The following is a 15,282-nucleotide window of genomic DNA, read 5'->3' on the forward strand; positions in this document are numbered from 1 at the left end:
ACAACATAAGTTACAGGACATCGTCTAAATAACTTCATGTGCAAAGATAACGTTCTCAATTACTTGAGTTATAAATCCTACAATTATAATTACGAGTTCAGCCAAATTGGTTTAATAAATAATTTCGATACAAAATTGTCAAACATTATAATTCATGGGTTGGTCCACTGAGGTCGTATATTTGGCTACATGGTATTAAATTATATATATTCTGACAACGCACACACTATTTTAACTAATAGAGTGGTAGCTGAAAAGAACCGACAGTATACTCGATAACGTGTTATGGTAATAAACTTGAGAGCCAAGGGTTGAGCAAGTCCCCTGAATTCTCATAAAATAATTGTCATCATAAAACATTATGAGTCGGTTACTGAACTGGTACTTCAACAAACAAAACTGCAACTAATTAACCCAATCATCATTACTGCAGAGCTTACTCCTTAATTAATTACAATTTCTAATTAAAACAATGCGGCAGAGGATGCAAGAACTTCAAAGTACAGTGTGGCAGGGCATGGTGTAAGCGAGACACGCCACGTGGTGGTTCCACCAGTGTCCGGTTTCACTTTTTGAGTGGCTTCTTCATTCACTTTCCCCACCCAAGAAAACCATGCGTGCAATTTCGTGTCATCGTAAGCGGCTCCGCGGACCCCACATTTCCTACCGCTATCTTCGAATCGAAAGGACTGTATTCAATGCGTTCCTTTGTCTTCTTGTGCACCTTCCTGTAGCAAAGCCACTCCCTCAATTACTTTAAGTATGAGCTTCACTGTCTAAAACACCCACACCACACGCTTATCTTTTTTTTCGTTTTCAGACTTTCTTCCTCAATGGACTCTTCTGTTTCTCAGCAATGGCTGCTCTTGCTTCTCATTTCCACGGCTGTAATTGTCTTCGCACGTGCCGACCTCCCAGGCACGTGGGAACTCCTCGTGGAGAACGCTGGCGTATCCTCCATGCATACGGCCGTCACCCGCTTCAACACCGTGGTGCTCCTCGAACGCACTAACATCGGCCCGTCGCGCAAAATGCTCCGCAAGGGTCACTGCCGCAGCGACCCAAACGACGCCGTTCTCAAGCAAGACTGCTACGCCCACTCCGTGCTCTTCGACCCCCAGACCAACCAAATCCGACCGCTCATGATCAACACCGACACGTGGTGCTCATCCGGACAGTTCCTCCCGGACGGGTCTTTGTTACAAACGGGTGGGGACCTGGACGGGTTTAAAAAGATCCGAAAGTTCGACCCCTGCGAGCTGAACGGGTCGTGCGACTGGGTGGAGCTTGCTGACGTGGAATTGTCGGAAGGGAGGTGGTACTCTACGAACCAGATTTTACCTGACGGTTCGGTGATTATAGTTGGCGGGAGAGCGGCGAACACGGTGGAGTATTACCCGCCGCGCACAGGCGCCGTTTCCCTCAATTTCCTTGCTGACGTGGAGGACACTCAGATGGACAACTTATACCCTTACGTGCATCTCCTTCCCAATGGCCACCTGTTCATCTTCGCGAACAACAAAGCAGTGTCGTACGATCACGTGGTGGATAAAATCGTGAGAGAATATCCACAGTTGGATGGTGGCCCGCGTAATTACCCATCGGCCGGATCATCCGCAATGCTGGCCTTAGATGGGGATTACTCAACCGCCGTGATCGTGGTTTGCGGTGGGGCCCAGTACGGCGCGTTCATCGAGAGGAGCACCGACACACCGGCGCACGGTAGCTGCGGGCGCATCGTGGCAACATCGCCCGACCCAGTTTGGGAAATGGAGGACATGCCGTTCGGGCGGATCATGGGGGACATGGTCATGCTCTCAACCGGCGACGTTTTGATCATCAACGGAGCGCAAGCTGGGACCCAGGGGTTCGAGCAGGCATCCAACCCGTGCCTGTACCCGCTTCTCTACCGACCCGATCAACCCGTCGGGTTACGGTTCATGACGTTGAACCCGGGAACCGTGCCCCGAATGTACCACTCCACCGCGAATTTATTACCGGACGGCCGGGTTCTAATTGCGGGTAGCAACCCGCATTATTCTTACAAATTCAACGCCGAGTTTCCCACCGAGTTGCGACTCGAAGCTTTTTCGCCCGAGTATTTGGGTCCGGACCGGGGGAATCTCCGACCCGTGATTGAGGGGGTTCCCGAAACGGTGCGTTACGGCGAGCGTTTTGATGTTTTGGTGTCGGTTTCGTTGCCTGTGGTGGGAATCGTGGAAGTTAACTTGGGGAACGCGCCTTTTGCCACACATTCGTTTTCGCAGGGTCAGCGGCTGGTCAAATTAGCCGTTGCGCCCTCCGTGCCGGACGGTGACGGCCGTTACAGAATTACCTGCACGGCGCCGCCAAATGGGATGGTTGCTCCACCGGGTTATTACATGGCGTTCGCAGTCAATCAGGGCGTGCCAAGTGTCGCCCGTTGGATACATTTGGGGTCTTAGTTAAGGACTTCAATTTATTTTTACTTTGAAAATCTAGAAGTTTTAGAAGAATTAAGTGTGGATATGAAAACATATGATTTGATTTATGAAATTGAAATGGAACTTGTTGGACGACTAGAAAAGCAAACAATGATTATGCTGCTTAATGTCCTTAATTATCATTTCTTAAAATGAATTCAGTACAACTTTGAATTTAAGATTCAAAAGAGAAATCCCACTTGAATATTGGATATTTCACAAGTTACGATGTTTAAAGTTGTGTTCAAAATATTGAATATTTAAATTTAGAATATTTTTAAACATTCAAAAGAAAAATACCACTTGCATAAAAAATGAATTTTTTATTTTCATCATTAAAACCGGATACAATATGTCAAAATATGTGATAAAACTTTCACCAATGTATATGATGACGAAGAGGTGGTGGTCCATTAATGGTTGGTGTGTCAATTGTATCGACTTCTTTTCAGACATTCGTAAAATTTATGGACTTCAGGTTGAACCAATTAGACATTGACCTTAGATTTCTAATGGTTTGTCAATTAGATTTCTAAAAGTCTAATTGATCCATTAGCAAACCAATAAAGCATTGCAAAAAGGATTTTTTTTAGTAGTGCTTTTTAAGTCCACTTGTGGCTCTCAAAAGCGAAAGAAGAGAGTGTGGTCACAGATTGAAAAAGACCCGAAAAAGGGCATCAAATTTTGTCACAAGAAAAGGTCAAGAATTATGGGGACCTTATAAACTTGTCAACTTGGTTGGACGCTTTAATTGTTTTTTAGCACAAGTTGGGGGAAGGATTATACAAATAATTATTAATGTTGGGGAGTTTTCAACTTCTGCTCATATAAATAGAGGCTTTATTGAATAAAAATAAAACAAGGATTTAAAGTTCGAGATTGATTTCTTTATGTATTAATTCAGGAATTTCAAAATTATACCATGAGGTTGCTTCTCCTCCTCCTCATGGTGCCATATACTTTATGCTACTTTGTAATTTCCTTCATATAATCTTAGAAGTACACTTTGGTAGTCAACTCTGTTCTCAATATTGAGAAAGAAATATAACATCTTCCATAACTTGTACTGAAATGCCTTAATTAATATATGCATTCCTAATTAAGAAATATAAATTTTCTTATACTGAAATCCACGCCTTTACAAAATTAATTTCAAGCACGATTTCACAACCTAGAGCACTTCCATTGGACATGTAAATTATTTTAAGACTCACTAAACTATATAATATATATATAGCCATATATGTTTATTTTTTCACGCCATTGGACCTCCCTTTTCCAGCTCACCTTCATAACAATCAGCCACTACAGCCACCTTCTGCACATTCTTGTAAGAGTAACGCCGAGCCAAGAAAACATAAACACACAAATTTGCCGCAACAATGCAAGCCAAAACCCAGTAAAACCTGTCCAATCTGCTGCTGTTCAGATCCTTGCCAAACCAGCTCTTCCCACCCTTCTCCGTGATGTGATCAACGACTGTGATCAAGAGGCTGCTGAGGAAGTTCCCTGCTCCGATCACACTGAGGTAAAACGCAATGCCTAAGCTTCTCATAGAGTCAGGGACTTGATCGTAAAAATACTCCTGCAAGCCCACCAGAGTGAAGCCATCTCCAAGCCCAATGATCACAAACTGAGGCGCCAACCACAGGACGCTCATGGAATGTGAACCCTTTACTGGGTCACTCTCCACAGCACCAAGTCTTTTCTTCTCCACCAAGGCAGCTGCCACCATTGTGGCAATGGAGAAAACCATTCCGATCCCGATCCTTTGCAGGATGTTGATGCCTCTCTCGTTTCCTGTTGTTCTTCTTAGGATTGGGACGAGGAGTTTTTCGTAGAATGTGACGGAGATGATCATTCCAATGGCTGCAAGTGAGAAGATTGAGGCTGGGGGGATCTCGAAACCGTTGCCTATGTTTCTGTTCATGGTGGCTCCTTGTTTGATGAAGAATGTGGAGGCTTGTGCTACACACATTCCGAATGGTAGAGTCGCTAGCCAGATGGGGATCATGTTGAGCACAAGCTTCATCTCCTCTACCTTGGTCACAGTGGCTAGTCTCCAAGGACTTGGCTTCTCGGCCAAGGTTTGAGCGCTTATGATCGCCGCCTTGTCGAGAAATCTGGAACGCATTATCTCATAAAATTATAGTTTGTACAACATTCATTAGGATTTGAAGAAATGTTTTTTTGTCATAGTCTGAAATGTTATGTTGTCAATAAAACTATTGACTTACGAGAATTCATATTTCATTTTGTGATGCCAAATTGACATTATGATAATATAACATGACCATATTGATAGTCTGACAACATAACATGTCAGATTAACAGTCTAACAACATAATATGCCAGATTGACAAAATCTAACAATATAACATGTCAAATTGGTAATCCGACAACATATCATGCCAAATTGAAAATCTGACAACATATATTACATAACATCTCATATAAAGAGGAATTTAATTGCCAAGATCCATATACTAACTACTATTGTGTATCTAAAGAAAGGATGTCATGGACTTACTTGAGATTCTTGGTGTGGCACAGAAGCCTTCCATGGACCTTCTCTGATTTGGGAATTTCATACAACTGAGCAGGGTCAGAAGGGTGAGGCAGACTTCTCTTAGCAATGGCTGCTACAAGAACCTGCGACATTGGTGTCAAGGGGCTCCCGGTCGGTTTCCTATAACGGTAATTTGTCCTTCCAACGATGAAGATAACAAGTGACACAGCCATAACTGCAGTGAGAACAATATCAGCAACACCCCAACTCACATGGTCTTGCACATACACAACCAGAGTCACCCCAAGTAAAAGCCCACAACAGAGGCCAAAATTCCACCAATTGAAATAGGACATCTTCTGCTTTCTTTCTTCAGTGTGATCATCATCAAACTGGTCAGCTCCAAAGCTCTCCAAAGCTGGCTTATGACCCCCAGTCCCTATAGAGACCAAGTAGATGGCTAGGAAGAACACCACTTCATGGATTTTCCTTGGTCCATGACACGATTTAGTGTCACAAGGCCTTAAGCTCGGTACGAACCAGGACATGCATAGAAGAATCAAACCCTGTAATTTTTTTTTTTCCATCAGAACAAGTATTTTCTTAATTGGGTATCAAAATAATAATCAATTTGATATGAAAATTAAGTGAGATTAATTTACCAGGAGGTAAATGATGGATGAAGCAAGAACTGTATTGAAGCGACCCAAGTAAGCATCAGCTATGAAGCCTCCAAATAGTGGGACGAGTGTGGTGACACCAGACCAGTAGTTGACACTTTTAGCTGCGACCTTGAGGTCGTCGTGCATTACTTTCGTGAGGTAGATAATTAAGCTAGTTGCTATTCCAAAGTAACTCAACCGCTCACTGAATTCAATTGCTGCAAACACAAGGATCAGATATAACAGTTAATCAAATTGTAGAGCTCAACATATTATTCATGCATTTACACCTTCATATATAAATTTAATTTAATACATTATGCTATGTTATAAATTTAATTTAATACATTATGCTATGTTATAAATTTAATTTAATACATTATGTTATGTTGTGAGATGGTAACTCGAAATTTTAAATTATCTAATCAATCTTGATTAACACAATAGCAGCACTTTCTTTGATACGTGTGTTAAATGGGGTGTGGCGGCCAAATTGGATCCATAAAAAGGAAGATTCTCATATGCTAGAGTGCTGCAGAGGCCCCTCCCACGTGCAGTCTCGGATATTATAGAACTTGCATGTAAATCTTTATGTCCCCCATATATATTAGTATGCATGAATAAAACAGTCTCCTCCACCTTCTGGGGTTCTACTTCAAAGCACCATAAAGTAATATATTTATTCGTTTTTGACAAAATATTTTGGTCTATTATGAACTTCAACAAGACAAATTAAGCAAAAAAGAAAGAAAAAAAGAAAAGAAAGAAAAGAAAGAAAAGATAAATAATAAAACGAAGGAGGTTGTGATGTAATTCTTGTAACTGGTGATGCATGATCCAAGAATTTTCTCGAGAAAAATAGCATGCAATTATATGGTTTCTTAGCAACCAAACAGAGCACAGGTGATGAGAAATAATTGTTTCTTACCAACGATGAAGAGAGAGGCTTTCCAAACACCAGTTTGAGCTCGGACAGGAACATTTCCTTTATGATCCAGAGAAGAATCATAAACCCATTTCTCCTCATCTTCAACCTTGCTTGGTTTTGCTCCCCTTCTCTCTTCCATCTTCACTGGCTAAGAATGAAACTTGTGCTACTATCACTTCTTAATTGGAAAGAAGCAATAAATTAGTCGACAGGCTCTGTGGTTCCTAAGAAGAAGAGGTTGTTGGTAATGAAAGCTTTTACTTTGGCCCTCTTTATATAGAGAATGATTTTCAATTGTTTAAGCTCACTTTTCAGCTGTTTCTCTTTTTGAAATTCTCCAATTGTGTGTGACTGATGAGAGAAGTCTCAGCCTAGGAAAAACAAGAAACTGGACCACTTGGCAATGGAGAAATAGCCCAACACATGTTCTGATATTATGAAGGAAGTTGAGGTTCCACTCCAAAATCAATTAGCAATGGAGGGAGTAGCCCAACACGTTATAAACCCTTGCAATATTTTCTAACTTTCTGATGCAAGACATTTTTACCTTTACATTCTCACAAAAACAAAAGAATAAGGTTTTATTCACACTTCCAAAAGGCATTCACTAGAAAAGTGTGTAGAATGAATTTTTTTAAAATAAATATAAAAATAATTTATTAAATATTAATTTCATAATATTGTTGACTATTAGACTTATGAACCAAATAATATTTCATATTAAGGCAATCAATTATGAAATTGGTTTTTCAATTTTTTTTTTTTTGGGGTTGCATTTAGTTGTGAAATAGGAAATGTTCATTCGTCAATTCCTTCCAACTAAGATGGCACTGTTGGTCCATATAGAGGAATAGCATCCAAATCAATTATGGGACCAAAAATTCTAATAAAGTCACCAAAGTGCCCCTTAGCATAGGCCGCAATCCATACACTTTTCAAAATGCTAATTTAATTTATTAAGGAAGTCTACTTACGTACGTTTGAAATTAAAGCACTAAACTTAAAATCAATTGTCAACGAGTCAAACAAAAAAATTTATATATGATCTCAATGTAAGATAAACTTTCCATAACCAAGTATGTTTTCTATTTGCACCTTCCATTTTATTATTAAAAAATTGAGTTTAAACCAAAACCCCTTCTTATTACAAGTGATTCGTAAACAATTTACGCGTCATATTTATAACGTGGTGATGAGGTAATTGCATTGTATGGCCTATGGCTATACAGCCTCTACTAAACGTAGGAGAAATCAGTGCTGCTTGATTATAATCTTGATATTGTTAATTTAATTAAGCCATTATTTCAAAGATAATGTGACGATATCATGGCATTAGTTGAATTAGACCATAGTTTATGGATCACTTTACCCACGTTTATTATTTTGTTTATCTCATCCTACACAACTAATGGACCGACGTGATTAAACCTTTTGCAATTCTCAAATTCTCAACCGATGCATGATCCGTTTCACTCAATCCCACACCCAGTCATCAAGAAAGTTGAAGTCAAGTTGCTTGTCTTACATGCCATATGCCATGGATCTCTAATGTACGTAACATCATTTCTCATCAAAACATCCATCTCATTGTTAAAATGAAAAAAGTGAATTCAATTGAAACTTTAATTAAAAAAATCTGGAACCCAATATACTTACAAGGAAAAATGTAATTTTGTCAAACTGCGATTCAAATTTAGTCTCGTAACATAAGCGTATGTTTTCGTATAAATTTGACAAAAAGAGAAGACGTTGAGCAGAGATAAAGATTAAGCACTAATACATATAGTGGCAATACCACCAAAGCATAGTGGTGCTAGCTTATTATGCCACCACAAGGGACAAATAGCATGTGATTTGCAGGCTCTATAAATGGTTTGCGTGATTTTGATTTTCCTTCACAACTTTGGAAAAAAAAAAAAAGAAGGTCTATAACAAAGCATGAATTTGTGACCCATGATTTGTGACCGTACATGATGTAAGAATCAAACCTCACACTCACAGCAGTGGTGAGACTGAGAATCTTTCCTGCAAGTGAAAACGACTGTGTTTAGCAATGCTCCTCTTAGAGAAAAAGAAAAGGGTTTTTTAGTCTTGTAGATGAACACGCACCCAACTTTTATGGTGAATGATTTTGATGTGATCCAGCACTAGCTACTCCAGTAGTCAATATATTGCTGGAAACGCTCTTATTTTGTTGGGTAGCAGAAATATTCGACATTTCTTTCTTATCCAAATCGTATAAGAGAATCTTTAATTATTAAGTGCTCTAAATATTTCTATCCGTTTATTGGGTTGAACACTAAACCTTCTTATCCAGAAAAGAAACCCTGAATGACATTTACTTGGAGTTAATGGACACATCACTTCTATATTAGGAAAATATATATGTTAATTATTAGCAAGGCATGTTTTGAATACGAACGATAGTCTAAATTAGACCACGCGTCTGCAAGTTAAGACCCTTTTTCATTATACTAGACCCGTTAGCATGTTATGTTAAATATGGAATCAAAGGACATATGGGATGTTATGGTAATGGCATTTCCAGCTCCCACTGAAAACTAAAAGAAAGAGAAATTTGTGGTCTACTAGGCTACAACAATATTGGCTTTTCTCCACATAGATTTTGAGTCACTAATCTAAGAGGAGAAACGTTTGCTGACAATGATTAAATCTTTAATCAAACAAACAAAACCACAATGGTGAAGCACTGAAGAATTCAATTATTTTATGGTTCAAGTCAACTGCAGCTCATTGGATTCAAATGGTGGCCAGAGCACTTCCATTTCATCATAATTTTGCACTACACCAGAGACAATAAACTGATGGGGATTTTAAAACATTTCGGGACAGGCCAAAAGCTTGCCCCAGTGAATACAGTAATCTTGTTTAGTGAAGATTAGTGGGTATTATTAGGGATTTGCATTAAGAACTAATGATGGTGGGAAGGAGATATGATGATAAACTGGTCTGGTTCAAAGCACCATGTGTTTCTTTGGCAAAAAAAAAGAAGAAGCACCATGTGTTTGCTTTATCTCTTCTTTAAGCTCTTTCTGTAGCTGTCTGTCCCCATAAGAAAAAGCCATACTTTAGAAAGCAATGCAAGCAAGGAGTTTGACCCAACCTTGTTCAATTTCGTCATTGAGATTCAATTTCAAGCATGTCACCGTCTACTATTCTCTATCAGATTCCTTCTGAAACTAGTTCGATGACGAACATTTCGATATGGTGGTCCTCATGATTTCAAATTATACACAAAATTTAGTGATGGCCTTTCTTTGCAGAAATGATCATTGTTTCTGCTAAAGGAGCTTGAGCTTTAATGGTAAAAATTCCACTTTCTAGGAATATATTCGATGGTACTTGGAAAATAAGAATGCGGCACATGAAAAATATGCGCTATATCTATTCTATATACAGCACATGCATTTTTATCAGATTATCAGGCGCTCTGTGATATACAGCACACGTTCATATTGCGGAGTATTTGAGTCCAACTATGACTGTTTTTTCTTTGTATAAATTAACTACAACTACTGCCGAAATTGAAACAGAATCAGCACCAAAAATTTTGGGTTATTTTAAAACGTGGTGGAAAGATAATATGTAATCATACTCTCTATCTAATTTCTGTGATTGAGGGAAAGTAAATGCCTTTCTGAGAGGGCTTGGTGTCTCTTCGGGTTAGGAGGTGTGTCAATATCAAAGGTCATCTATTTATCTTGAACTACTTTAATCTATAGGAACAGAGAGATTCGAGCGAGAACCAATGAAATACTTTAGCAGCAACATAATTTGATACCAATATAGTTTTAAAACAATGATCCTTGTAGACCTGCTTAAATTCAAGCTTTAACCAGATAGTGATAAGGCCAGAAAATAATAATAATAATTTAAAAGAGACGGTGACAGCAATGGATTTGTTCAGACAATTTGCCTCTTTTATTTTGCTGTCGAAGACACATATTGTCTCTTTAGACCAAAACAAGGACACATATTGCCTCTTGATAAAACATATTTAATTGCTTCTTTTCTTGTTGGACGAATTATTAACAAAAGCAGCATCCTTAATTTAAAGCAATTGGTATTTGGTAGATGACTCATAATCACCTGCCCCATGATTTTTTATTGTTAATCTTTGAAAACTTCTAGCATACGTTACCCCAAAATATGCCACTACCAACAAGTGAAACTAAAAAAGAAACGTGGTTCACACACCAATACTGTGCCGACATCACAAATATATCAGTAACTTTTTTGGACCTTTCCTCACTGTTTACCCAACTTCCAACAGGCATCAACTACCAAATTACAACTCAAGCTACAAAAATATTTCAATTCATTCATGTCTGACTGATAACATAACATGTTGTGTACTGAAATTATAATTCACCAAAATCAAATTTTGTTTAAATACACGTACAAAATCAAATTATAATTCACCAGCCATTAGCCCCTAAACAAAGAGAGGTCCTGGTTAAATTTTGGGCTTTTTTGAGGAATTACTTCCGCTTATCCAAAAAGTAACGTGGGAAACTCAAATAATAAATTTGACCCTTCTGGTCAATAATATCATACTTTTACACCAAGGCCATAGGAAGCTGATAAAAATCTGAGACAATCATCAAATGGATAAGTAAACCAAGCATTTTGACATATTATCTTGTCTCATTTCAAGTTCATTTGAATTCATCTGAACACTTCTATGTTTGTTTACGCATACAAAAGACGTTTAGGTCAAAGTACAAGGACATACACAATCACTACTCAGTTAAGTCAATTTCTTACATGCAAAGTGCAAACTAAACACCAATAATCAGCAAGCTAACGAGTCTTCCACCGAAAGAAACTACCATCTTCCCATTAATGATTACAGCAATTTCATAAATAAAGATAGAATCCACTAAGACAGATTCGAGTGGTATGAAGAAATGGCTGCAGCAGCCCACTAAATCTATTTTGCTTTAGAGTAAAACGTGTGGAGGTCAGAGTCTTAGCAAGCATGTAGTTGACTGTTTAGGCAAATGTGAATGCAGTAAAGAGCTTATAGTGCTTCTTGATATGATTGCTAAATCTTGCCTGGTTAAATCTGATTTAAGGAGATTTCTGATCTTCTAAATTGGAAAAGGAGAGATACCGGCATCACCTTAGGAGTGGATAAAAACCTAATATTCCCAGGAAATATGAATTTTGACTGACTTAGAATGTACATATCAAGATGGATAAGGATGATATTCCAGATCAAAATAGACGTATCCTGGCTAGACTAGAGTTATCAAAAGTTCAGAGTTTATCTCCTCATCTTCAGCAGGATGTGCAGTTCAGTAGGAGCTATGCATCTTATACATAATACAACAACTACCTTTATGCAACTGATAAGACAGAATTTAATCAACTTCAATATAAAATGTGACAAGACAGCAAAGAAATCCACAGAGAACACCAGCAGGTAACAATATATAGTATATGCACAACACTTCCAAGCTTTATGGCATGCAAGGTAAATGTAACACATAAACTCAAGAATCCTGGAGTCTCAAATACAATTGTGATCCAAGAAACCAAAAAGAATGCAATTGTAACGTTATAATGTATGTACAATCACTAGCTTAGTAGCCCGGTCTAACTTAGACAACAAACTAAACTTTTACATGCGTTACCATCCCACCAGCATCAACCCTCAAATCTTTGATTCTAAGGATGGCCACTGAGTCAGCGTTTCTGTAGCTACACCATCCATTAAAAACCTACCAGCAATTTCCAAGCCTTCCACTGGAGAACCAACAACAACCCCTTGCAGATGATCGTTTCGAAATTGGCTCTATCATCTAAAGTAATCAATCAAATCAACACTCATTCACTACCACACATTCCACTAGACAACCAACAACAAACCACTGTAGATGATTATTACCAAAATGGCTCCATCATCTAAAGTAATCAATCAAATCAAAATCCACTACATTATCTATAAGGGCAATCGATAAGTGAAACAGATTAGGGAAAAAGAAATGGTGTGGCCCAAATCATGAGAAGCCTATTCATATGGTGTTAGTGGTCACTGAGACAGCGTTTGAGCCAAATATGTGGTTGGAAAAACCACATCTTCATGCTGAACAATATGTTCTTTTATGCATTAAGCCTACCAATAAAAAATCTGAATCCTTTAATTTTGGTATAAAGCTGATGCAAATTAAAGTTTTTTCATGTAAAATGCATCAATCTGTAGCAAAGATATCCGTTGGCTTCAGATTCCACAAAAACAAGAAAGAGAACTTGCTAATATGTATCGTCTCTGTGGTTCATCAATCATCATCCCTATCTAGTCATTAACATTTTTTCTCTCAAGAGCACATCAAATAATTATCTTCTTCAAAATCTGAAATTTGAACTACAGTTTTAAATAAGATGTTTAATGAGTTTACTGAAAAGCAGTTGAAATAATACAAACATTCATCAAGTACGTAATAAATATCATCTATATGAGAATCATCCTTACTGATAGAGTGATGCAGGGTTAAACTTAAAGTTACATTTCTGGCGTAAATTGCAAGTATATTGCACATCACATGATTTCTCATTGTATCATTAAGATTATAGACGCCAACGATCAACAAAATCGACAAATGTATATAGCAATTAGCACATTTTAATCAATTAGTCGATACTATATGTCATATATACTTTGATGAGAACTACATTTCTTTCAACTATTTCAGCACATGATAACTACGAAAGGTAATACATACATTTTTGGGAGCGTGACAATGATTTCCTGTATCATGAGCCTTCATCAAACACACGAAGACAAACACATGAAGGACTTCCTCTGCATAATGTGGCAATTTGCTCCGACCTAAGCATTACTAAAACTGCTTATTCATTGCCATTTAACGAGTTCTTAGGATCGCCCAGTTCATAATCCCTTGATTCTTTGTGAATGGCTCTTTCCAGTCCAACCTTTGAGCTTATATTCATGGCTGGCCATTATACGCTTGAAGTTCATAACTTCCATCTTGCTGCAAGCTCATATCAAAAACATCAGACTTTGAACTATTCCTTCTATTATGTCGACTTTTGCCTCCGCGCATTATGGGACTCTGTACTCTTTGTTTCCTATCACAACCAATTTGCGCATTATCAAACCCACTTGAAGACTCAGACTTTCTCCTATTCCCCTTCTTCTTCATTCTGCCATTATTCTTCTTCCCAGTTTGATCATTCATACTAAACGATTCCAAGGAACGTTTCAGATTCAAACCCTCCCCATCTGAACCCTCTATATCCAATGACTCACTTGAACTTCCTACCTTCCCTTTACTCTTAAACCCATTACCCAATTCTTCAACTCCACCAAAGCCCTCATCTTGAAGCTCCAAATCCTCCAAATCCTCAGGCCCAGAAATTCTTTTATACGGTCTCACACTATGAACAACCCCTTTGGGGAAAAACCTCGCAGACGGCAAATCATCCATGGTGTGAAACAACTGAGGGCCGTCCCTCTCGGTCCACATATCGAAGCCACCAGGCCTCTGGAACCTATCTGCCAAAACCTTGACTTGCTCGTCGGCGCTGACAGAGAACAAGTTTGGAGCTTTCTCGACCACCTCCCATGGCCGCTCAAGCTCAGACACGGCGGCTTTGAGCTCGGCCCTCTTTCGCATCTCGTAGATTTGGCGCTCACGGCAGAGCCGAGCCTTGAGGAGCTGCTTGGCCTTCTTTGCCTGCATGCGCTTCCACTGCCACTTGGATACGCCACCAGGGAAAGTTCTGGGTCCGCCGCCCATTCGGATGATTGTGGGTTTTGGGGTTAGAGTTATGGATTGGAGGGAGAGATGGGAGAGCTCTGTGTGGAGGAAGAGAGGGGTCGGAGATGTTAAGGCATTGGAGAACGAAAGACGCTGCATTTTCAGAGGCGAATTATGGAGAGTGAGTGAGAAATTGGAGGAATGGAGAGAACTGATTTAGGGTTTGCAGAGATTGGGGGAATGGATGAAGATTGAAGAAAAGGCGCGAAGTGAGGGCAGCAAAGCCGCTGTGTTCACTGTGGAGTGTGGAGTTTCCGAATTTGTGGCTGTTATCTTCTTAGCCTTTGGATGATGGAGTCGGGTCGTTTCCAAATGCTTGTGCTCTTTTGTGGGCAAGCATATATCGAATTGGACTTCTATAATTGAATGACTAAAAGCAAAGAGGCCCAATCATGTTTGGATCAATTGGACTTGTTTTTTATTCAAGCCACATTCTACTTTAATATAATCTAAATTACAGAGAGGGTGTTTCGAACTCAGATACATGGAGAGCACATCCTCTCTAATCAACTTGGCTGAGCCATGTCTATGTTACTTATTTTACTTTTAAAAAAAAATAAATTATACAAGCAATATTTTACTTTAATTTAATATAAACTACGGAGATGAGGATTCAAACTCGAGATCATCTCTAGTCAACTTGGCTAAACTCATATTTACGTTGCTTGAATAGAGTTTTCTTTTGCATATGCGGCATAGGCAGGGGATGAGCTAGAATTGTAAAGTTAGAGGGGCCAAAGTAAAAAATACAAGTATATAAAATACCTAAGTATTCAATAATTACATGTTTAGAGCAAAACATTTCTATTTTAGTCATGTCTAATTTGTTTTAAAGAGAACTTTAACTTAAATTATAAGTAGTTTATTACAAATTCTATATGTTATATATAATATAATAGAAAAAGAGATAAAA

The 15,282-nt window shown here is 38.6% G+C and overlaps 3 protein-coding genes across 3 annotated transcripts; 1 reads left to right on the plus strand and 2 right to left on the minus strand.

Annotated features, from left to right (window-relative positions):
- The first annotated feature begins 782 nt into the window (after nucleotides 1–782).
- On the plus strand, nucleotides 783–2,555 carry LOC117631322 (aldehyde oxidase GLOX). Its single transcript, XM_034364405.1, has one exon. The coding sequence runs from the start codon at nucleotides 834–836 to the stop codon at nucleotides 2,442–2,444; it is 1,611 nt and encodes a 536-aa protein (XP_034220296.1). The 5' UTR covers nucleotides 783–833; the 3' UTR covers nucleotides 2,445–2,555.
- A 936-nt stretch (nucleotides 2,556–3,491) lies between these two features.
- Nucleotides 3,492–6,787, minus strand: LOC117632331 (protein NRT1/ PTR FAMILY 5.6-like). The gene is made up of 4 exons (XM_034365776.1): nucleotides 6,562–6,787; nucleotides 5,634–5,851; nucleotides 4,993–5,537; nucleotides 3,492–4,585 (listed from the first exon to the last, which is right to left on the minus strand). Exons 1-4 carry the CDS (start codon nucleotides 6,698–6,700, stop codon nucleotides 3,718–3,720), a joined length of 1,770 nt encoding a protein of 589 aa, XP_034221667.1. The 5' UTR covers nucleotides 6,701–6,787; the 3' UTR covers nucleotides 3,492–3,717.
- A 6,332-nt stretch (nucleotides 6,788–13,119) lies between these two features.
- LOC117632332 lies at nucleotides 13,120–14,665 on the minus strand. The gene has a single exon (XM_034365777.1). It carries the CDS (start codon nucleotides 14,466–14,468, stop codon nucleotides 13,536–13,538), a length of 933 nt encoding a protein of 310 aa, XP_034221668.1. The 5' UTR covers nucleotides 14,469–14,665; the 3' UTR covers nucleotides 13,120–13,535.
- Nucleotides 14,666–15,282: the final 617 nt, after the last annotated feature.

Source organism: Prunus dulcis, chromosome 6 (genome assembly GCF_902201215.1).
Source record: "Prunus dulcis chromosome 6, ALMONDv2, whole genome shotgun sequence".
NCBI classification, from domain to species: domain Eukaryota; kingdom Viridiplantae; phylum Streptophyta; class Magnoliopsida; order Rosales; family Rosaceae; genus Prunus; species Prunus dulcis.